The sequence below is a fragment of the Arvicola amphibius genome, chromosome 1, assembly GCF_903992535.2.
Source record: "Arvicola amphibius chromosome 1, mArvAmp1.2, whole genome shotgun sequence".
Taxonomy (NCBI): domain Eukaryota; kingdom Metazoa; phylum Chordata; class Mammalia; order Rodentia; family Cricetidae; genus Arvicola; species Arvicola amphibius.
In genome coordinates this window covers 182,648,226-182,671,897 of record NC_052047.1, presented here as the reverse complement: position 1 = coordinate 182,671,897, position 23,672 = coordinate 182,648,226, and the positions used below count along the sequence as shown (strand labels likewise).

General features: G+C 40.4%; 1 protein-coding gene across 3 annotated transcripts in view; it reads left to right on the top strand.

Annotated features, from left to right (window-relative positions):
- Hpse2 (heparanase 2 (inactive)) overlaps nucleotides 1–23,672 on the top strand; it is a 598,898-nt gene that overhangs the window by 427,513 nt on the left and 147,713 nt on the right. For all 3 annotated transcript variants that reach the window (XM_038330395.1, XM_038330387.1, XM_038330379.1), the window contains 2 exons: nucleotides 1,910–2,003; nucleotides 19,103–19,209. In XM_038330395.1, coding sequence (XP_038186323.1) covers nucleotides 1,910–2,003; nucleotides 19,103–19,209 — 201 coding nt within the window. The remainder of the gene's footprint in view (nucleotides 1–1,909; nucleotides 2,004–19,102; nucleotides 19,210–23,672) is intronic.

Here is a 23,672-nt window from a genome sequence, read left to right as displayed (position 1 = left end):
ACTAGCGAGAAAAGGTTATGAAATGTTAAGGCAGTGGCCAGAACTGAAACATAATAAATGTTTGTTGAACTTGAGTTTGAATAAGAGATGATGTAAAAAGTCATATTATTGTTTTATTCCATTATGTAAGTAACCACACACAAAATATAAGTACATATCCTCTGACAGCATTTCTACTTTTTAGGATTCTGTGTTCATACATGATTTTACCAACCAGTCTCCTATGTCTGAACTGAACTTGGAAAGGTTAGAAAACAAGAAAAGCTTTTGTGTGCCTTCTATGTGCCTGCTGTGTGCCAGGCATCTTAGGTTCATAATCTCCTCGATTTCAAATTAACCCCAGGGAGCAGATATGCCCCCCTCTTTAATTAATAAGAAAACTACCAAACATGGAGGCACACATCTGAAATTTTGGAACTTAGTAGGCTAAAACAGGAGGAATGTCATAGTTCAAGGCTAGCCTGAAGCTACGTAGTGGGTTCTAGGCCAGCCTAGACTACAAAGTGAGCCCTTGTCTCAAAAACAAATGTGCAAACAAAAACTAGATAGAAAATAGATGATAGATAAGCAGGTAGGTAGGCAAGCGGGTGGGTGGGTGGATGGATGGATGGATGGATGGATAGATAGATAGATAGATAGATAGATAGATAGATAGATAGATAGATAGATAGACAGACAGACAGATAGATATAAATTTTAATTTAAATATGCTAAAACTGAGGTCTGTAGAAATCAGGGATCTGAACTCAAAAGTCTCTGGGGTTTTTGTTTGTTTGTTTTTTAACATCTCAGTCATCTAAACATCGGGTTCTTTGGACTATCTTACGGTGGTGAGAGGGGCCCACAGGAGGCTGAGTAAGACCTGTCTCCTTCCCTTCCCTCAGCCAGAGCTCCTGTTTACAATACCATGTTTATAAGCCTCCCCATCCCATGTAACATGTGCTGTAATGGGGATTCATATTAAAAAGGGCTTTCATGGAGATCTGTGTGCACTGGTGTGTAGATCTTTTATTTCAAATGAAAGAAGATCTATCATCTTTAGTTATCAACCAGTGAGACTTTGGTGGATTAGGCAAATGGGAATCATAAGCACTTAAATTTTCATTTAGTCCAGGTTTTGCCAAGACAGAAAGGCAGGGTTCTAGGTAATGAAGGTCACCTAACCCAGAGCTCGTGTCTGCTAAGTTTTCAGAATAAGTGGTTCAGAAAAGAGGACAGCGTAAGGTGGGATGGGGCTGTTTGGTCAAATGTTCACAACAGTGTCAATGCAGCGTGATGATTCCCTTAAGCTCCTAATGAAAACCAGACTGAAAGTAAAACAAATGAGCAGCAGCCCTGTTATTTCAGGGGAGAGCTTTGGGGCTGAGGTGTGGACTTCTTTGCATTTGCTTGTCCATTTTCTCACTTATTCGTTCATATAAGGTCATTGAGACTTACTGCACTGCATCAGAATTTTGCTCTGTTGTTTATTTTCTTATTTAAAAGTAGAAAGCTAGCAAATGTTTGGGTGTTCCTTTGAAACTCTCCCATGCCTTTATTGCTTTAAGGTAGAGATAGAGACAGCCATGAGATTGAAGGCCAAGTCCCTTTCCCAAGAGAAAAAGGAACTTTCCCCCAGTTACCCAGTTTGGATTATGAAATATCTGTCAATTGCCAGAGAGCAAGAAATGGGTGCTTACCTGAGCAAGGCTGAAAAAAATCATGGTAGCTGGCAAATGGGATTGGAAACGGAGAAAATAAAAAGTATATTATTTGCTTGAAAAGTACCGAGTCAAAACCTATCTGGATATAAAAACTCAGGTACAATCCTAGGCTGTGTCCTCAGGAGTCAGAGACTTCTGCAAAGGGAAGTATATTTCTAGTCCCCACGTCAGGATTTTATCTGACTCTTATTTTATTTTTATTCCAGTTGCTACATTGATGGCCGGGTGGTCAAGGTGATGGACTTCCTGAAAACTCGTCTCTTAGACACACTCTCTGACCAGATTAGGAAAATTCAGAAAGTGAGTAAAATTATCTGTTGGTTGATGTGTTTGGAAGAATGACAAGGAAAAGGTCACAGGGTTTCAGCTGGAATTTAGTGCTGTGGGAACCAGGGTAGGAAAAGATTCCAGATGGATGTGGCCACATCCCCTTTTTTCAGTGATGCTTGTGGGTCATTATTGTTTTCCTCAGTTAGAAGAGTTTATATTTGTCACACCAAGATCTAGAGCTGTTCTAACGAATGATTTCATGGGTAAGGAACTGGTACACACGCATAGAGAATAGTGCAGAAATGTCTCAAAAAACAGGCAAAGGACTACACAACCAAAGCATGCCATCATCTCAAAGAGCTACTTGCACTCCCAGACTACCTGCAGCACTGTTGAAAATAACTGAGATAGAGAATCAACCAAGGTATCTATCGGTGGACAAATGGATAAAGAAATAGTGTAAGGTTTCTTATGCAATGAAGAATGAAATTCTGTCATTTCCAGCAAAGTAGATGGAGCTGGAGAAAGACAAATACTGCATGTTCCCTTCCCTGTGGAAAAGGTAAAATAATTCACTCGAACTAGAAAATGGCAGAAGCTAGAAGAGAAGAGAGGGGAGCGAATAGAGAAGTGGGATAAAATCATAACACAGTGAGTGATGGGAAATGCATTCATTTTTCCAGCAAAACAAGGTGACTGACTAGTCACAGTGACATAGCTTATCAGTACCTGGAAGGAAGCTCAGAGGCTCTGAATGTAAAGAAATCATGAAGAGGTGAAGATCCTCATTATAAAAACTGAAATAGTGCACAGTATCCTATGAATATGTACAGTTGTTATAAATTAATTAAAACAAAAAGTAAAATTCAAAGAATAAAAATGCCACATGGGAATCATATTAAAGGTCCATTAAAACAAACAAGAAATAAATAGACATTTTCTTCGTCCAACTTTGTCCTAAATTTAAAATTAAGTGGAACTCTTTATTTTTATTTAAAAGGCTTCTTCAATGGCAAGTTTGCTTGTTTCTTTTCCCCGGGGATTCTCTTGGGGCTAGTTTAAGGAGATAATCATTGCTCATGCTCATTGAAGTCTTGGTTTTGAGAGCTAATGATTCTGATCCATATTTACATCGTTCTTAGTATTCTAGAATCAGCCATGTAGGAGTAGACTTTTGTAAAAAGGAAGAGGAAACTAAATCATATTAAGCAATTGCATGTAGGTCTTTCCAGCCAGACCCCTTTAGTTAGTGAGCCAATCAAAATAACTAGTGCTGCTCATAATAATGTGTCAAGTCTTGTTCCTGAAACTCTGGTTTAGTGTGGCTAGAGTAGATCTGAGAGCTCTACCTTGAATAGGCATCTGTCTACTGATTTTGTGTATTACATGTCATAGGGTCACATTTTGAGATATACTAGATTCATTCATTCTAAATAATGAGGATCTGATGTCTACAATTTCCACTGGACCTCATAAAAATACAATGTCTTCTGCCATCTGGTAAGGTTCTTTTTCCAGAAATTTGCACTCAGCTATTCTTTTGAACAGATAAAACACTTCTCAACGAGTAGTTCCTCTGTAAATGCTGGATGAATTAATAAGTAGACAAATGAATGGTTCATGTTTAAAACTATCTCTGAAAGAAAATTCTATTTGAAGCCATCACAGAAAAGCACCATTGAGAACTAAAGTGGAAATCTGAACCTTTTTTTATATTTTCATACTAATGTCATACTCAAATAAAATACAACCTCCATGTTCACTTGTTCTTGGGGAGTGTTAGAACCTGAGAACTCTCAAGACTTCTGAGTTTCTGTATCCCAATGTAATCACCATGGGACCAGGGACATTGGCCAGAACCTTTTTCTATAACTGCCTTCTATTAGGCAAGAAGAACTAAATGATCTGAAATATTTCTGCCAGTCTGTTGACAACAGTTAGTGGAAAGTACTGCTAGCACCAGGCAATGTGCCAGATACTAGAGATACAAAATAGAATAAGATGTGGCCTCAAGGAATTCTGTTTTAAGTTTTAATATTTGACTACATTGAAACATGTTGCCTGGTGCAACAGAATATCAACCTATTATTGATCATGGTGATGCATGTCTATAACTGAGGCCCTGGGAGGCTGAGGCAAGAGGACCATGAGTTGGAAGCCAGCCTTGGATAATGAGACCCAGCCTCAAAAGCAAACAAAAATCAACCTACAGAATGTTACAATTTTCTAGACACACTGTGCTAATTTAAGTGTTGCTCTCTGGAAGGAATTTTCTTTTATTCCTTTACTTGTAAGTTAATTCTCTCCTGCAATATGCTTCATACAGCCTTCTAAGTGTTTGTATTACAACAATGTGCAAGATAGTCAAGTCTCTTTATTTTGGATTCTTCTAGCTTTGAACCTAATTAAAATATTGTTATATTAGTAATAATATTGTGCCAAGAGAGACGATTCTAACTGTATTCATGATTTTAAGGGTAGCAGGTGAGAGTAAGTTAAGTCAGAGATGAAGGCATTCTATTTCCATGTCACTCTTTACCACTCCATAGCCCTTAACCATCACAGAACTAAAGAAGCAAAAGAGCAAAGCTTACCTCCTGGTTTATATAGGGCCCCATGAATTTAGATAAAGAACAAAAACCCTATGGGAAAATAAGATTCAAGCCTTTTAAAATGTGCCTGATGCCCTTGAAGTGGCCTTCTAGTTCAGTAAAGAATAGTGGATCCCCTTAGGAGAAAGGACCTATAAGTAGAAGACTCCCGAAAGGAAGGGCTAGCCTTACTAGCAGGATCAGGCATCACCTTTTGGCCATTAGGAACATAACATACCCAGAGCAGAGAGATCCGTTTAAGTCACAGCCCCTATTCTGGTGTTCTATGGCTGTATAAGCAATCACTTCAAAACAATGTCAAGAACCGCATTTATTATGTGATGGAACAGAGAAGCTGGGATTTGCACAGAGCATAGCAATGTTTCTCTGCCCCATAGTAGCTGAAACTTTTAGCTGGAACATTTGATGGATGAGGTGCAAAAAGATTGTCGCATAAGATTAATCAGAAATCATTTTTACTCAGCTGGTGGCAGCTGTCACCTTAGTTGGGACTGAAAGCTAGAATATCTTGGCTTTATTTCTTTACCTATAAAGTGAAGATGCTAAGAATTTACGTTTCCTGCTTTTTTTTAAATATCATTTATCTTATTTTTTTATTCAAAATTTCCATCTCCTCCCCTCCTCCTCCCCCTTCCCTCCCCTCCCTTCCACCCATACCCCCACTCCACCCCTCTCCAAGCCAAAGAGCCATCAGGGTTCCCTTCACTATGTTAAGTCCAAGGTCCTCCCAGCTCCCCCTAAGTCCAGGAAGGTGAGCAACCAAACTGACAAGGCTCACAGTGAGCCCGTCCATGCTGTAGAGTTCATGCTCATCGCCGTTGTCCTTGGTTTCTAAGTCCTCCTCCACCGTCAGCCACATTCAGAGAGTCCGGTTTGGTCCCCTGTTCCATCAGTCCCATTCCAACTGGACTTGGTGGTCTCCCGTTAGATCTGTCCCACCGTCTCAATGGGTAAACGCACTCCTCACAGTCCTGACTTCCTTGCTCATGATCTCCCTCCTTTTGCTCCTCATCAGGACCTTGGGAGCTCAATCCGGTGCTTCTATGTGGGGCTCTGTCATTTTCTCCATCCAATGCCAGGTGAAGGTTCTATGGTGATATGCAAGATATTCATGAGTATGGCAATAGGATCTGGACATTTCTGGCACCCTCTCCTCAGCTGCCCAAGGAACTAGCTGGGGGCATCTTCCTGGAAATCTGGGAACCCCTCTAGAGTCAAGTCTCTGCCAACCCTAGAATGGCTCCCTTAATTAAGATATATAATTCCTTGTTCCCATATCATCCTTCCTATATCCCAACCACCCTATTCCCCCAAGCTCTTCCCATCCTCCACTTCACACTTTTCTCTCCCCATCCCCCCAACCCCCCATCCCACCCCACCCCAGGTTCCCATTTTTTGTCCGGCAATCTTGTCTACTTCCAATATCCAGGAGGATAACTATATGTTTTTCTTTGGATTCACCTTCTTATATATCTTCTCTAGGATTTTTTTACGAATTATAGGCTCAATGTCCTTTATTTATGGCTAGAAACCAATTATGAGTGAGTACATCCCATGTTCATCTTTTTGGGCCTGGGTTACCTCACTCAGGATGGTGTTTTCTATTTCCATCCATTTGCATGCAAAATTCAAGATGTCGTTGTTTTTTACCGCCGAGTAGTACTCTAATATGTATATATTCCACACTTTCTTCATCCATTCTTCCACTGAAGGGCATCTAGATTGTTTCCAGGTTCTGGCTATTACAAATAATGCTGCTATACACATAGTTGAACAAATGCTTTTGTAATATGATTGGGCATCTCTTGCGTAAATTCCCAACAGTGGGATTGCTGGGTCCTGGGGTAGGTTGATCCCAAATTTCCTGAGAAATCTCCACACTGCATTCCAAAGCGGTTGCACAAGTTTGCATTCCCACCAGCAATGGATGAGTGTACCCCTTACTCCACATCCTCTCCAGCAAAGGCTATCATTGGTGTTTTTGATTTTAGCCAATCTGACAGGTGTAAGATGGTATCTCAATGTTGTTTTGATTTGCATTTCCCTGATTGCTAAGGAGGTTGAGCATGCCCTTACGTGTCTTTTGGCCATTCGAACTTCTTCTGTTGAGAATTCTCTGTTCAGTTCAGTGCCCCATTTTTTAATTGAGTTAATTAGCATTTTAAAGTCTAGTCTCTTGAGTTCCTTATATATTTTGGAGATCAGACCTTTGTCTGTTGCGGGGTTGGTGAAGATCTTTTCCCAGTCAGTAGGCTGCCTTTTTGTCTTAGTGACAGTGTCCTTTGCTTTAAGGAAGTTAGGAAGGTCACACACAGCTAGTCTGTTAATTCATATTGAACACTAGTTGCTATTGCTGTTATTTTGTTAGTTATTGCACTTATTTTAATAATTTTTGTGACTATAAATACTCCATACTATCTTTGTTCTCCATTTGTTCTTTGCCTTTTTTCTCTTTCCTCTGTCTTTGAACCCTGGAGAATTTAATAGGTGATATTTTTGGCACCTGAAAGGCAATGACTCAATTGCTAAAAGCAGCTGTGGTTTCCAAATTTGGACTGCCATTTAGAGAAGAATTCTGTTTTCTCAGCACTCAGTGAATTATCAGGTTAGAAGAAAATCTATATGATACGTTTGGAAACCAGTGAAATGTCTGGACAACCCACACCTTTGGATGAGCACACACTCCTTTCCATTAGAACAAGAATAATCATCTGTATTGGGAGGTGAGTCAAAGGAAAGATCAAGACTCACAATGCAGAGACAGGTCAAATGGGAAAAGTGAGAGACATTTAGGACACAATGCAGATGGTATAGTGCGGAAAACTGGGCTAGTTCCAAAACAATGACATAAGAACCAAGAAGAACCACTTTGGCTTAACTCATTTGGACTCTGTGATTTGTGTCTGCATCTCCTGGAGGAATCAGAGGAGGAAATAGCACTTTTTATATTATTTTCAGCAATTCAATAAGCACAGGAAGGAGTTGGTGAAATCCCAGTCAAGAGGAAAGTATTTCCACCAGTACTGCCCATCTGACTGTAGTTTGATTATTAAATAAGCTACAGTGGGCTTCCTCAATATTTGAAAACTTAATTTCTTCCTCCTTCCTTTCCATCCTTCTCCATTCATTTATCAACTATTTGTGCCATTTGTAGTATTTTCCAGACTTCTGAGAATACAGTGATGAGCAAAACTAATGTGGTGCTGATGCTCATAGACCATCTAGTCCAGTGGGGAAGCAGCTGATGAAGCATGTTGATAATGAAGTGCAATGATGGCTGTAATCGTGTGAGATGGGAACTCATCATGGCATGTTTCTATCTGACAATGTAGAGGAGAAGCCAGGGGAAGTCTTCCAGAGGAGTGATCTGCAGGTTAGCACCTAAAGGAAAAGGATTCCTCTAGTTGATACAGTTCTCCTTAGGGACCTATTTGGGTGTCACTGATAGATGTGTGTGGGTAAGTAGAAGGGTTTCTGTGGTCCATACCAAGACCATTATCATTCTTATTTGTATGCTTCTCTCAATTTTTATTAAGTAGTTAATTTGAGTTTAAAATGCTAAACATTACATGAAGCACAGATCTCTGAAACAGACACACACACACACACACACACACACACACACACACACACACACAGTTTGCCCTTCCAGTAAGTTACCGCTACCTGAGAGAGAAAAACACCAGGAGTGTTTTTTCCTTAGGAAAGAAGGACGTGTGGAATTGCATGCCAGACTGATGATCCTAGCAGATCCATTTGTTCACCAGTGGTATTCCCTGGAGGCAAGAGGGAAGCTGTAACTAGAAAAGACAAGGATGCCTTGGAGATTACAGAGGGTAGCCACATGAGAGGAAAGAGCCCACTGAAGGACAAGTATGGGAGTTAAGTTCAACACGACATTCCACATCTGAAGCATGGGTTTACTTAGAAATTGATTGTGAGAAGGTCTTGATAGACTAGATAGATAAGTGGTAATGGATGCTAACAACAGTCTTTAATCATCTACTATGTTATTGTAGAAAGGTCTGGTGTGGGAGGTCCTTCTGTCTATGTGTTGCTTTTATTAGTTAATAAATAAAGAACTGCTTTGGACCTATAGCAGGGCAGAACTTAGGTAGGTGGGGAAGACAGAACTGAATGTGGGGAGAAAGAATGCAGAGTCAGATGACACTGTGTAGTCCCACTGGAGATAGACGCCGGAACTTTAACCGGTAAGCCACAGCCGCGTGGCCATACACAGATTAATAGAAGTGAGTTAAATTAATATGTAAGAGTTAGCCAATAAGAAGCTAGAGCTAATAGGCCAAGCAGTAATTTAAATAATATAGTTTCTGTGTGATTATTTGGAGTCTAAGCTAGCTGGGCAGCCAGGAATCAACAAGTGGCCTCCCTTCTCCAACAAAGGTCAACTCTTTTGAAGTCTCAATAAATACAATGATATTATGCTGCTTCTCATGTATCTTAAATGTAAGGTCATAGAAGTAAGGTAGAAAATAAATAATTCTGGTAAATTAATAAACATACAGAAAGAAATTTTTGTTCTCAGTGAAACTTCCAGTTTTTCAGTCTGTCCACTTTTTAACATACCAACAAATTTAGTTACTTTTGAAAATGACAAAATATAAGCACAATTAAAGGGGTAATAATGATAATGTTATTCTTTAGTGAGAGAAACTAGAAAATATAAACATCAATAGGATAAGAATGGTAGTTATCACCATAAAAATCAGTGTTTATGAAACCAGTTTTTATTTCATTCTATCATTTAACAATGCTGAATCATTTCTATACTGTCCCAGTGTGTAGCATTTGAAAGATATTCAATAAATATTGGAGGGATGAAAAAGCAAAGGGGATGGATGACCAAGATAAAATCAAAGTAGCAAAGAAGTATCATTTTCCGTTCACATTGAAAGTTTAGTCAACTGCTAACTTCATAGTGTGGTTCTGGAGATAAGGGAATTAATGTAGAGACCCCTGTGAGTTATGTCTATACACAGGCATATTAGAATCGTGTCATTTATGTGTGTAGAGGTAAAGGGAAGTTATCTTTGAGTCCCAAATAACAGTGCAATATGTATCTTGTAAATACCAGATATTCTGTTTTAGAAAACACTATTTTATTTCATTTCAGGAATATTATGTGAAATATTAAACAACCTAGCAAGATGACAGCTACCCTGGTTGAACTCCACACTAAGATATTAGTGTTAAATAGAAGATACCTTCTCAAGAGTAGATATCAGTAAAGAGGAACAGAAACACAAGGCAAGAAAGCACAACAAAGGAAGAGTATACTGAGGACCGCAAATACAAAGTACACCACATTAGTGCCTTGGGTGACCCAAGTATTATGGTCCTTAGATATTATACAATAGGGACCTCTTTAAGAGAAAGAAAACAAAGCCACTTTGCAAAGTTTAGAGACATTGGCCTGTGAACGCCATAGTGGGTTCCCTCTAGGATACTGACAGCTGCCTGTGAAAGTGAGGATTAGCCGCTTAAGGTCTGTGATCCCCAAGTAAATCAGCCTGTGTGAGCCACGTGCTCTGTCCATGCAAATGGAAAAGCATGACCTAAGAGAAATTAGCTTTTGCCCTTCACGGGAGGCACTAATGGTATTATAGAAGGAGCTAGCCCAAAACGCACTGATCAGAAGAGTGCCAAGGTTTCAAGGTTTTCATCCTTGCCATTTTATTAACTTTAATGGCTTTGATTTTTTAGACACAGGTATTTATAGACTACACCATTAGCTTAATAACAGCTAGAAGCAAATGGGGTAAACTGCAGGCAGGTTTCAGTTGATGATGCTTATGTAAACACTCTGATTTCAAAAGCATTAAATTATGAAAGATAGATTATTATTTTACAAAACATGTTACCTTTTGGTTGCAAATGTCAGTCATGCATTACTAATCTATTGTAACTTGCTCAAGGGTACAGATCTTCCTAAGTAGTAAAAAGAGAGTTCAAACTCAGGCCCACTTCACTAAACCCATGGTCATCCATTACACTCTTCTGAATTTGACATCTATTAACCATTTCTTTTGTAGCCTATGCAAAATTTCTTTCTAGCCACCTAGGATTAGAAATGTTTTCAAAGAAAAATAGCAGTGCTCTCAGTGGGAGGATACCAGTGTGGCTGGTATGATATGAGGTGACTGCCTTGGAAGTGAAATTTGGATGAGAATTTTAAAGCTTTTGTGATGTCAGACAAGTGATGGTGGAAGGGAAGAAGGCTTTTCAAGACTTGACTTTGATGCATTGCACTCCATTCACGTTCTGTAGAGAGGGAAAGTGGGAGGAAATGGCAGTGTGGAAAGATAAGCCTCCTGTGGGCAGTGGGGGGGATAGCTGTTTAGAGCCAAAAGCATCCTCAGTAGAGGTGGCAACTTGAGATATTGCAACATTTCAGCATGGAAGGAAGAGGATTGTAGTGCTTGTCCTAACCAAGAATAAAATCACTACTGATATTGGTGGAGTCTAGCATTTGAGTGGCAAAGCATTCAGTAGCCTGAAATATTGGTTAGTCTGAGAAAAGGATGGGGAGAGGGGGCAGCCAGTAACTTCTTTCTGTTCTGTCTTCACTATCACTTCTCATTGCTTTAGGACTATGGAACATTCTTCCTTGTTTTCTTTCATATGCTCAAAGTGGCACTGCTCTCTAACTGACTTCATCCTGTCTATGTGTTCTTATTTTAATATTTGTTGTCTCTATTTCATTCAGTTGTTTTTTTTTCTTTAATTTGGGATAAGAACAGGGGGTAAAATCTTAAATCCCCAAAATATCACTGAAACAGACTAAGAAGTCGTTCGAATACAAAAACCTGGGCAAATATGGTACTCTGTAGCAGAAAGAGAATAAAAAGAAATTACATAGACAACAGACAGCATAAATAAGAGGAATGTGTTGAGATATTGGAGTGACTCAGCTCAAAAAAGCCCAGCTTATCTAACTTAAGAAGGACATTTTAAATATGGAGGTAGCTTAGGCAAGCAAAGTCTTGTGGTTCTCCTCAAGTAGCAGAATTCCTTCAGAAGGTAACAGAGCTATAAACTGGAGCTGCGGGTGTGTGGTATCTGCCCTTGCTAGCTGTGGGTTGTTAGTTGTCTTCTTTGAAACTTAGTCTTTTCATCAAAAAATATCTTCATTTGCTGACTAAATCACTATCAAGAAATCTGTGAGATATGAAAAAAGAGAAATATATATAAAGTTACATTTTTGCGCAATAAGATCAAAATCAGAGATAGGTTCAAAAAACTTTGGAACTTAGAAAAAAAAGAAACTTCCTGGAGTTGAGGACTATTTCATAAAGAAAATAATTTTAAATAATCCTGGAACAAAACTAACAAGAAGCATGGGTGAGAGGGGCAGCTGAAAGAAACAAGCAACAAAAGTATAAGACATTTCTCTAAAGCAGTAAAACCATCCTGCATGGGATTTACAGGGAAGGAATGGAGAATGGGTAGCTAAGCACAGGTTATGTGTGGTGGTAAATACCATCGTAAATAAAGCAGTCATGTCCTACCCTGTGGTCCACAGTCACCAATTGCAGTAAGATCAGATACAGGTTATTTATTGTTCTGCTTATTGTTCATCTCTGCTGATCAAACAGACCTCTCTCTCAGTGAGGGACAACAAAAGATGGTTGCTCCCCACTGCTGGCAATGCAAGGAGAAACTGGGGAGGGATCCCAGAGTTAACAAAGGGCTGCAGAGTGGAGGCTAGTCTAGAAAAGAAAGAGGAGAACAGCAAAAAGACAAAGAAAGAAATTGTGAGGTCCAAACTCAGAAAGGAGCAGAGAGGAAGGAGAAGAGTCAACTTTATCTGCTCCTCTTCCAGTAAAGTTGGTAGCGTCAAATCAATAACTACACACAAAGAATGGACAAAACAAACAATATCAAGAGTTCACCTTGACAACTCACAAACAGTGAAGAGTCCAGACTGCTGAAATGCAAGGAAGACACACAGGCAGGGTGTAAGAAGCTCACTGAAGACCAACCAGATGACTCAATGGGTAAAGGCGCTTGCCACCAAAGCTGGTACCTGAGTCCAGCCCCTAGAACCAACATGTTGAAAAGAGAGAACTGATTCCCTTAACTTGTCCTCTGACCTCCACATGCACATGTGTATATATATATATATAAAGAATACTAAATGGTGTTTGAAAAGACCGAGAAGAAGAGACTTCCTAAAAGCAGTCCTTTGTGACCAGCAGTATAGAAGGCTCGCTCTGGGTAGAGAACAACTGCTCTTGTGAAGTTCAGGGGAAGGTTGGCTCCCAAGTCCATGAGATCCTGGAATTAATGGGCTCCAGCTTCTTTTGGAGGGTGGGCCCCCTGCCAGGGCTGATTAGCCCAGCTGGCCTGTCCACTGTTCCTGTTTTATTGCTTCCTTTCTCATTAAGGAAGGTGTTGGTTTGGATAACCATAAACAACATGTCTGCGGCAGCAATGCTACCATCTCTCGCCCAGCCAACGCCTGAAGCCAGGGCCTCGGGAGTCTTTTCAGAGACGTAGATTACAGCCTTAGAGGCAGGATATCAAGGAACTACAGGAAGAGGAAGACGAGGTTTGAAAATGTGCCCCGTAAATGGCTATGTTCCTATTTTATTTTTGAAAAATCAAGAGTATTTCCCTAAGTGTGCTCTTCCCACCCCCCACACACATTCACACCTCTTCTCTACTCTCTCCCTGCCCCCACCCGACCCCCACCTCAGTGTGTCTGCATAACCAAACGTTCTCACTCAGCCCATGTCTCTGAAATGTAAGAGACAGAATCCGGAAAGCCTACCCCTTCTGCCTCTCTGCCTTTAGCAGATGGAGAAGCGAGCAACTGATGGCCACTTAATGGGCTTTTCTCTGAGTGCCTCAGAGCTCCTTTGACCACAGGGACTCCAGGGCTGATTTGGGGAACAAAGAGCTGGGGGGGGGAGCTGGGCAGCCAGCCTCCTCCTATGCTCACTCAGTTACCCTTAGAGTAACCTTCACTGGCACATCATTTCTCACCGGGAGCCCTTCACTTCCCAGAGACCTCTCCTTTTCTCTCTTCCAGCACAGGGAGAATCATATTTACTCAGAAAACCGCAGTGTTGAACTATAGCCCTTGGTTTCTTAGAGTTTCATTTTCTAAGGGAATTTTGCAGCTGGTTCCATCTGCTTTTTCTGGGGTGTTTTTTTTCTTGTTTTTTTTTTTTTCCTTTTTGTTTGTTTGATTTTTATCCTCGTCAGCCCAAGCTGATTTTCTCCCCAGGCTCAACCAGCACCCAGAGTCAGCATCGTCAGCATCGGTACACCACCACACTCCACCATGCTGGCCTTCTCTGTTCTCGGAAGACTCCCAGTTCACCAGATTTCCCATGTCCTCAACAGAAAAGGCATAGAAAACATTTGCTCATTCCTGTTGACTCCTTGAACTTTCAACAATATTCCTAAGTGCTTTTAGGAATATTTCCCTGGTCAGATAACTGCTTTAGTTTGTATCCACGTTTTACCTCACTGTGCAGTTCTCATTCGTGTGGATAACAAGGATGCTTATGCTGAAGATGGTTGAGTATTTTCTAATTAAGCTCCATATACATAAATATCTAATTATGCTTGTGTGTATTATTCATGTGTATTTTAAATCCTAAACTGCTCTTTCCTAGTGCTTAACATTTATCCATTAACCCAAGTTACTTATCTGAGGAAAGAGCAATCAATGCTGATATTAAACTCCTCAAACACAAATTTAGGTAACTTGAACAAGGAGAGAAATCCAGAAAATACTTGGGCTTAATTGCTTACTATACACTAGGAACTGTTTTTAAGTTCTTTTTACAAATGTCAGTTAGTTAAAGCATAAATACACTGAGGTAGACATTCTATTCTACACTAGAATACAAAGAAGTAATTTTAAATATTCAAGGTCACATGGTGAATATACAGTAAGGCCAGGGTGAAATGCAGGACTCTGTCTCTGGAGCCCAGGCCGTTAACAACCACTAAATATGACCTCACCAATCATAATACTGCGGGAAGAACTAGCTGAAGCGGAACCCAGGTGACCATGCAAGGTGACCATGTGCTTTGTATCTCAGCTCTGAGAATAAAAAAAAATAATTTTTTCATTCAGTTCTCTCTACATTCAGAAGAAAATAAAGATTAACTTTTGTTTTTTGTATCAGTGAACTTCATAGAATCATGTATGCATAGTTTTTATAATTTCAAACATTTTCTGAAGTCATATCTTCATTTAAAAGAGGATGCTTTGAACTCTTTGAAATAAAACTATCTCATGCAAATTACCCCTCCAAGTTCAGTGTACCACCTTCAGCTTCCAAGTGTTGGCAGCAAACTTGCTCACAAAGTAGCTGGACGTGGCCCTCCTCGAATTTTCACTGTCAGAACATCATAATGGTTCTTCATAAAGGTCTTGGACATTCAAATCTTGTTGGGTGATAGTTTACCTTTAAGAGTTTGTTGGGTGTCATGTATAAGTCACATGCTTCAAGAGTCAGGATTTCTCTTTTCCTCTCAGCTACAATGAAGCTTAGCAAGTAAATAAGCAGTGTTCTTGCCTCGGTCTCTTGTGTTCTTACAGGTTTTCCTTGTACGTCTCTATTTTTACTAATCTCTGAATTTGTATTTGCAAGCAGCACATGGCTTTTGATTCATTGACCTGTTTAATCACCCTTTCTTAAGACAAACAGTTTCCTTCAAGAGTGAATTTACCATGATCTAATACAAGGGCAGGTCTGGTATTACATCACGCCCTATGTGTGACTAGAGCCCTATTTTCAGTGAAGCCCCAGTTCTGTGCCAGATACTCTTAAAGAAACTAAACACTTAAGAAAATAAGATTTAAAGGTGTGGTAGAGAGATGGCTGAGTAATTAAGACCAAGTACTTCTCTTGGACCAGAGGACTCAAGTTCAGTTCCCAGCAGCCACATCAAAGAGCTCCCTACTGCCTGTAACTAACTCCAGGAAGATCAAAGGCCAGAGACATCCACAGGCATCTGCATCTTCATACACATAACCCCCCCCCACACACACACACACATACACACACGCAAACAATTGAAAAATCATAAATATAAAAAAAAGAAAAGATGACTGGGTTTTCCGCTCTCAAACAGATCATAGTTCAAGGCTTCCTATAAGCATCATGAATGGTTCAGAATCCCACTGCCAAACTTTAGGAATATCTGGACTAGTTCTCTGAATACATGCATCATCTTAAAGGGCTCTTATAAATCTGTGTTCACCCTCTGGGTCCACATCCCATTCCACTAGCTCAGGATTATCCTGTCGTTGGCCTCGTGTTATTTATTCTTTGTCAAACAGCTGGGATCCTTAGTACAATCCTGTCAGGTATTATTCCATCTATGTATAAAGACATTAAAGCTCAAAGTGGTCATAGAAATAACAGAACCTTTAATTTGTATATCATGTTACAGGTTTTACAATCCTTTTAAGACATATGTATGACCTCATAGCAGCTACAATGATCTGACATAAGTCAGATCAGACCCCTCTCCTGCTTAAATCCTCCAATAGTCTCCATCACACTCAGAATGAAAGCACCCTCCTTTCTTCTCTGACCGCGTTTGTCCAATCCTTCGTCTCTTTATGTACTGTACTCCAGATGGCCTTCTTTTGGTGCTACAGGCAGTGGTCCTGTTTTCACCTCACATCTTTTTCTGTGCTGTTCCTTTGGAAACATTAATGACCTGGCTTCCTCTTAACCAAGTCTCAATTCAGATGCAGACTTGCAGAGTGCTCTTCATGGACCACTGTCTAAAGCATCCTTCTCATTCCTGACAAGCTCCTATCTAGCATTTTATTGTCTTGTTTTCTTCCTGGCTCTTCTTATCACCTGAATTCCTGCTGTTTGCTTGCTTACTTATTGTTAGTCTCCTTGCACAATGGCAGTGACCACTGACAGCACACCTGCCCCAGAGGTCTGCCTAGCACTGAGCAGGTGGTTAATGTTTGTTGAAGTGTTAAATTAAAGCATTTGAAAATGCCTCAGTGTTTTTTAATGAAATCCTTAAATCTTTCTACCCTATTTTTAAAAAATATTCTACCTAGGTGATTTCACCACTTCTGGGTAAAATCTATTATATTATATATTGAAATCTATTATATAATCTACCAATCCTGAGCTTTGTTTCTGAGTTGATAATCTCAGAGGTGTTTTTAAACTTTATTTTTCTCCCACTGCCTGGTTAATTGTAACTTCTATAATCAAACACATGCTTTTTTAAAAAAAAGTTCTTTAAGAGTGTTGTAATTGTATTCACCCTTCCCACAGCTTCTCTCAAATTGACCCACCCACCTTTCCTGCCCACCCAATTTAGTGTCCTTTATTTTAAACCCAACGAAACAATTTGTGCTGTTCGCATATTCTTGGTTGTCTGTTCTTGCCCTGGAACATTGTCAACATTATTACCAAGGGCTACATTCATAGAAAACATTGTCTCTCCCTTTTCTAAAAGCTAATGCCTCCTTCCACTTCCAGTCTGTGCTCTCTCTGTCCCGTCTGTCTGATTTCTTGTCATCTATCAAATCTGGCTCTTTCCTTCACTCTCTTCCACAATGATCCCCAAACTTTGGTGAAGGGAAGATATGGAATATCTGTTCCTTTAAGGGCTGAACATTCTACAGTCTCATATTCCTTGCATTTTGGTCAGTTGTGGGTCTCTATGTCAATCACCATCTATTACAAATAGAAGTTTCTCATATAACAGTTGAGAAATGCATTGCTATATGAGTGTAATGATATTATTTGGAATAAATTTAATACTATGTTTATTTAGCAGCATAATAGTAATAACCTGTTCTCTGGGGATTATAATTTGTCTTACTGTAGGTTCTTGGCCTGGTAGTGGTGCCAACTATGGGGTTTCATATTGTGATGCAATTAGATAGTGGTTGGTTACTTCCCTGATGTTCATGTTACTATTACATCAGTTAGTATGCTTTTCTAGACCAGTTATTACTATAACTTATGGGGTTCAACAGGTTATAATCAAAGGCAGTCTTAACCTCTGAATGTTAAGAGCCAAAATGACACATTCATCCATATTATAAAATACTTGTAGAAGGAGCTGCGGGCTTCTTCCCACTGCCCGGCTCCTGCACGGCTAGCTTTACCCAAAATAATTACATGGAAACTGTATTATTTTAAACACTGTTTGGCCCATTAGTTTCAGCCTCTTATTGGCTAATTCTCACATCTTGATTAACCCATTTCTAATAATCTGTGTACCATCATAAAGTGGTGGCTTACCGGGAAGATTCTAGCCACCGTCCATCTTGAGTAGGAGAAGCATGACGACTGACTCACTTCCCTTCTTCCTAGCATTCTGTTCTGTCTACTCCGCCTACCTAATTTTCTGTTCTATCAAAGGGCCAAGGCAGTTTCTTTATTAACCAATGAAAGTAACACATAGACAGATGACCCTCCTCCATCAAATACTAATACATTTTAATATATCATTTTCAAAAGGGACTTATAGTTGATCTATTCCAGATCCATGCTTTTAAATGTTAACTAAGTTTTGAGGATTATATAGGCTTTTGCCAAAATTCCTATGAAGTTGAGTACAGGTCACCAGAACTGGTTGCGAATTTAAAAACATAACCTACTTTTGTCTTTTCCTTGTTCCATTCCTGCTAGTTACTATTTCCTAAAATAACTAGCTATACAAGCTTGCAACACAGACTATACTTTCAGAAGCTACTAGTATTACCCAATACAGAACTGTCTGATTGCTTTCCAGGGTATCTGCACCCTGATCTGAATAGTTTGGCCAACCTCCAACTTGTAGAACAGAGACTGGGTAATTTCAAAACTTCAGAGGGACACATTTTAACATGGCTTTGACTCTTCTTGGAAGGCATGCAGCTGTGGTTCCCTGTGCAGATCTGACCAGTGGGTCAGGGATTTTTCTTTTCATACTTAATTCAGTTGTCTTCAAAATATGGTGCAATATACATGCCATGCTCATTACACACTTCCCTGAAACATTTTTCTCTCCTCTCATGGATCGTGACTTCTGATACATAGATGGTGTGCTTTATTACAAAAGTCATAATGTGGTCCTGAAAATCATTGCTTAACAGCACCTGTTCACAGAGAAACATGATGTGGTTCACCTTTTTCAGTGAGGGGTGCCACATCCCTAAAGTCATCTTACACTCTAGAACATGAATTTGTTCTATCACACCATCACTTGGTTTATTTAAGAAGAAAAATGAACATGTGGGAACACTAATGCTTTTGTTTGTATGTAGCAGCCCGCTCTGCCTTCCGGGCAGTCTGCTCCAGAGTCAGTCTTTCAGCCCCCACAGCAGACCACCCCTTCTCTCTGCATGGTCTTCCTGTAAAAGGAAAGTAACAGATACACATCTCCATGACCACTTGGGATCAGGGAATAAGAGACACTTCCTTTAGGGAGTGACAGTTCTTCTCATCTGGGAATAGCTTTTAAAACCTCATCTGTCCCCTTCTGCTTTTGTTGTGTGAACAGGTGGTCAATACATACACTCCAGGAAAGAAAATTTGGCTCGAAGGCGTGGTGACCACCTCAGCTGGAGGCACAAACAATCTGTCAGATTCCTATGCTGCAGGATTCTTGTAAGTAATTCATGTTTTCACTCCCAGGAACTTCCAGGAAAAGACAGTGAAACCATAACACACTCACTTCCTGTCACAAGGCCAAGCTTCTTTCCACTGGAAAGTTTATCATGTATTCATTTGTGGATGTCTTTAACCACCTCACAAACAATAATTAGTCACTTCTCCAGCTACTCACATTTGTCAGGCATAAGCATCAGAGCACAGATGACATCTTGAGTAAGTCATAGTTCAAACCACAGAGTCAGTACCATACATTCTCCCAGCTGCATTTTACCATGGTTCTGGGAGGCATGGTTTTGTCCTCCAGAAACATGACTAGAGGGACTAGTATGAGAGACAACTACACTGCAAAGAATAATTATGCTATAATAAGTCTTTGAGTATACTGGATCTACCAGGTGCCAAGTACTGTCTGAGAAGCTTTGATATTGTGACAACCAGTGAGATCGATGCTTTTGTCTCTGTGGTGAGCCCATGAAACAGAGGCTCCTATTGTCCTCTCATCACAACCAAAGAAGCTGAAGGGCAGAGTTAAAAAAAAGTTAGGCCAGGCAGCTTGGCTGGTGGCAGAGATCAGACTCAAACCCAGACGGCCTGCTCGGAGTCCAGCCTTTTCCCCCGCTCCAGGGGACCGCTTCCCTTTCTGTCCTCCACAGATGGAGACGGGCTTGCAGAGGAATACAGGACTTCCCCGAGTGGAATTGTCAGGAAGGGTCTCAGGGGAAAGTGGCACTTGTGTGGGACATGGAAAGAGTGCTCAGGTACCTCAGGCTGAAGAAATGTTACCAGAAAGGCACTCGCAGAGGAGCAGTGCCTTCTGTGAGGAGAGCCTTGTTTCCACAGGGGTGGACTGAAGGCTGAGACCGTGAAGAGAGTTCACACCAGTACATGGAGGGGCTTGAAAACCATGTAAAGAAAACGAGGCCTTGTTCTGGGCTCACACCAAGCCACTGAGGATCTCAAAGAAGAGAGAGATAATCTGATGAGCATTGTAAAAGTGAGACCTTGTCAGTGTTATGTACAGGATCTTGGAAGGGATGAGAAAATGAACTGGAGGCTACTGTAGTTGCCTGGAGATGACTTGAGCCAGAAGCATATAGCTCTGCTTGGCTTTCCAGTGTCGTGTAGCCAGTACAAACCTCTCACAACTAGAGACTAACCAAGTTATTTTTTTCCTGGTTCATTGTAGTCCTTTGGCCCTGGCTTTCTGGCTGAGCAAAGCATGAACTGTAGTTTTGCCCTCGGCTGTGTGTTTTGCTACTAACAGCTGTCCCTAATTAGACAGATGAAGTTCCCTTCCATCGAAACAGCTTCACTAATACATTTGTGAAGAATGGATCAGGACGGCCAAGCAGCTGGCATTTTCAGATGGAATCATGTCAAACATTCCCAAAGATAACTGCTCAGTGTAATTCATGGTTTTACTCTGGGCCTTCCATGTTTATAATCTCAGCATCTAACATTGTGTCTCACAGAGACATCCAATAAACATGGCTGAAATGAATGATGGAGTGAATCAGCATGTAGTGCAGCACTGCTAAGATCCTTCTTTTATAATTTACTCCCCACTAGTCTGATATGAATCCTGTTGCAAGCGGGAGAAGCCAGGTTGGCAGCCAGTACTACGGGGTCCCCTTGGAATCAGCTCAGGAATGGCTTTTCCTTAGCTGTTGCCAAATGATTCTGCTGTGAGGTCCAGCAAGCAACCCAATTGTATTGTATGTTTTCCTGAATTCTCTTCCCTTTAAGGAATGGTGTGAAATGAAAAGTACTACCGACCTTGATGGAGGCAGCTGAACAGAGACCTCCCTCTGCATGAGCATCAGCCAGATAGCCATAGAGCTCTACATGGACTTTGCCGATGAACACAGTTGTTGACATTTGGGCTGTAGTTCAAATTATCAGTGCTTGGTTCACGGAGATCAGACAAATCTGTTCAGTCTGCTCGTGGTCTTCTCTCTTCCTCCCTTGTCATCCATCCCATCTTAGCTCTACAGGCAGCACACAGCAATGTGCTGTGTTCATGAAGGGATAGTTTTTCCTAGAAAAATGATAGGGGCAGAGCATTCTGAGAAGCCTCAGGAAGCCAGTAAGCATGCGGAAAGGTAGCATTTCCCCAGGACTTTTCCAATATATCACATAACTGTGAGCTTCCTAGGGCACATGCAAATGTATGCATGGATCAGAATTCTCTGCTAATGGAGACTTGAGGATAATGCTACCCTAACAGTCTTCAAATTCTTTGGAATACTGTGAATTCACCTTGATAGGCTGCCATGTCTCCAACATCTAGCAGCATGCAATAATATGTAGTAGGTATTCAATAAACACTTATGAAATGGGAGAATAGTTATTGAATAAGTGAGCAATGTACATACACAAAACATCAAGAGACTGTCCTGTGTTGCTGCTGTGCAGATGGTGCTGATGGAGGAGCTCATGCAAAATGTGATTATGCATTTCCTCGGATTTTATATCTTCTAGAAGAGGAAACTGCATATTTGTTTTTATGGATAAATATTAATAAATAAAACAAAACAGTCCATGACATTTGTACTTTCTGAACATGGCGAGAGTTCTGACTTAGGTGACTTTCACCCAGAGGCCGCGTTGCATCCAGCACAGGGCATCCTTCGCTAATCCATTTGCTACTGTGCCTTGGGAGCAGAGCAAGAGCTGAACCTATTATCCTGGTTCACAGGCTCACCAAACTAATGAAAATAATAAAGGCAAGTAGTTTTTCCATGTGATATTTCCAGAGTCACTTCAGTGCTCTGGGTCGCAGAGTCCCAGTGTGACAAAACTAACACAATATTCTGCTATGTTATACACAGACTTTCTCTATTTAAAACTTTTGTTTTTGTGTTTTGCTTTGCTTTGGGATTTGGTTTTGTAACTCTAATTGTCAGTAAATATGTTCATTTTTATAAGAATAAAATAAAATTGTAAATGTAAAAAAAGATTTGAAAATGTAAGCATTATTTATTCATAATATAAGAATTAGAAATGCTCTTTATTCCAGTAAGGAAAAAACTTAATTCTAGAAGTCATGGGTTTAAAGCTCCATATGGTTTCAGATTTGGGAAATCATAACTATGTGTAATTTTTCCCATGTGCTGAATGGTGATTTCCAAAGTTCCTAGAATCTAATTTTATCCAGATAAATGTCAACCTAAACACTGCTGTGTACCTACAACATGCCAGGAACTGTGTCGGGTGTTCCGAGTCTAAGTTCAAATGTTGCATGACTGAGGACCTGTAACTAGTGGGGGACAGTAGAGACATAGGTGACTGCTCACCGTCCGCCATGCTGGCTGAGGGCACAAATAAAGAGCTCTGTGAAGGCAGAAGGTGATGCTTCTGACTTTGATGCCAGCTTTTAGAAAAAGAGCACTTGTTTAATATGGTAAGAAATTTGCCAAATGGAAAGAAATGAGTTAGAGGAAGGTAGGTAGGAAATGCTAAGCAGGAGTTAAAACATGTGTGAAGATTTGGGTTGGTACAAAGGAGCATGCTCTCTTGACTACTCAAAAGTGTGTAGTGTGAAGCGGCGGGGCTGCGTTCCCGCCGCCCAGTTCCCAGCAACCAGCTAATCCGCCGCCGGCTAGCTTTACCCAAAATAATTACACGGAAACTTTATTCTTTTAAATACTGTCTGGCCCATTATCTGTAGCCTCTTATTAGTTAATTCTCACATCTTTCTTTAACCCATATTTAGTAATTTGGGTAGCACCACGAGTTGTGGCTTACCAGGAGAGATCTTAACCTGCGTCCATCTCGGAGAGGAGCAGCATGGAGACTCACCACGCGACTGCCTGAAGCGTCTCCCTCACTCTACTTCCTTGTTCCCACAATTCTGTTCTGTCTACTCCACCTACCTAATTTTCTGTTCTCTTAAAGGGCCAAGGCAGTTTTCTTTATTAATTAACCAATGAAAGAAACATAGACAGATAACTCTCCTCCATCATTTCCCCTTTTTCTGTTTAAACAAAAAAGAAAGGCTTTAACTTTAACATAGCAAAATTACATATAACAAAACAGTTATCAAGCAAGTATTACAGTTACAATATTTAAATCTATTTTATCTTTTATCATAACTAAGGAAAGCTATAACTATCTATTTATTTTTCAACTCCATCAAAGACTCCAGAAGGATATAATGCTACCTAAGTAAACAAGAAATAAGTAACTTATAAAACTCTAGAAATGACAGAGACAACTCGCTGCCTGGACAGTCACCCAAAGTTCCTCTGTACCGTTGAGGCATCCATCTTCAGCCTTCAGGCCCATAGTGTCCAGCAGACTTTTTTATGAAGCAGGAAATTCCAAAGACAGTTCAGTTACTTTCTGCTGTGTCCTGCAGAACGTCTCGCAGACTCTTTCACGAATCAGGAACCCTGAGAGACCATCTCACCTTTAGGCAAGTTTAGCAGTCCTCTTTTTGTGGGTTTTTTGTGTCC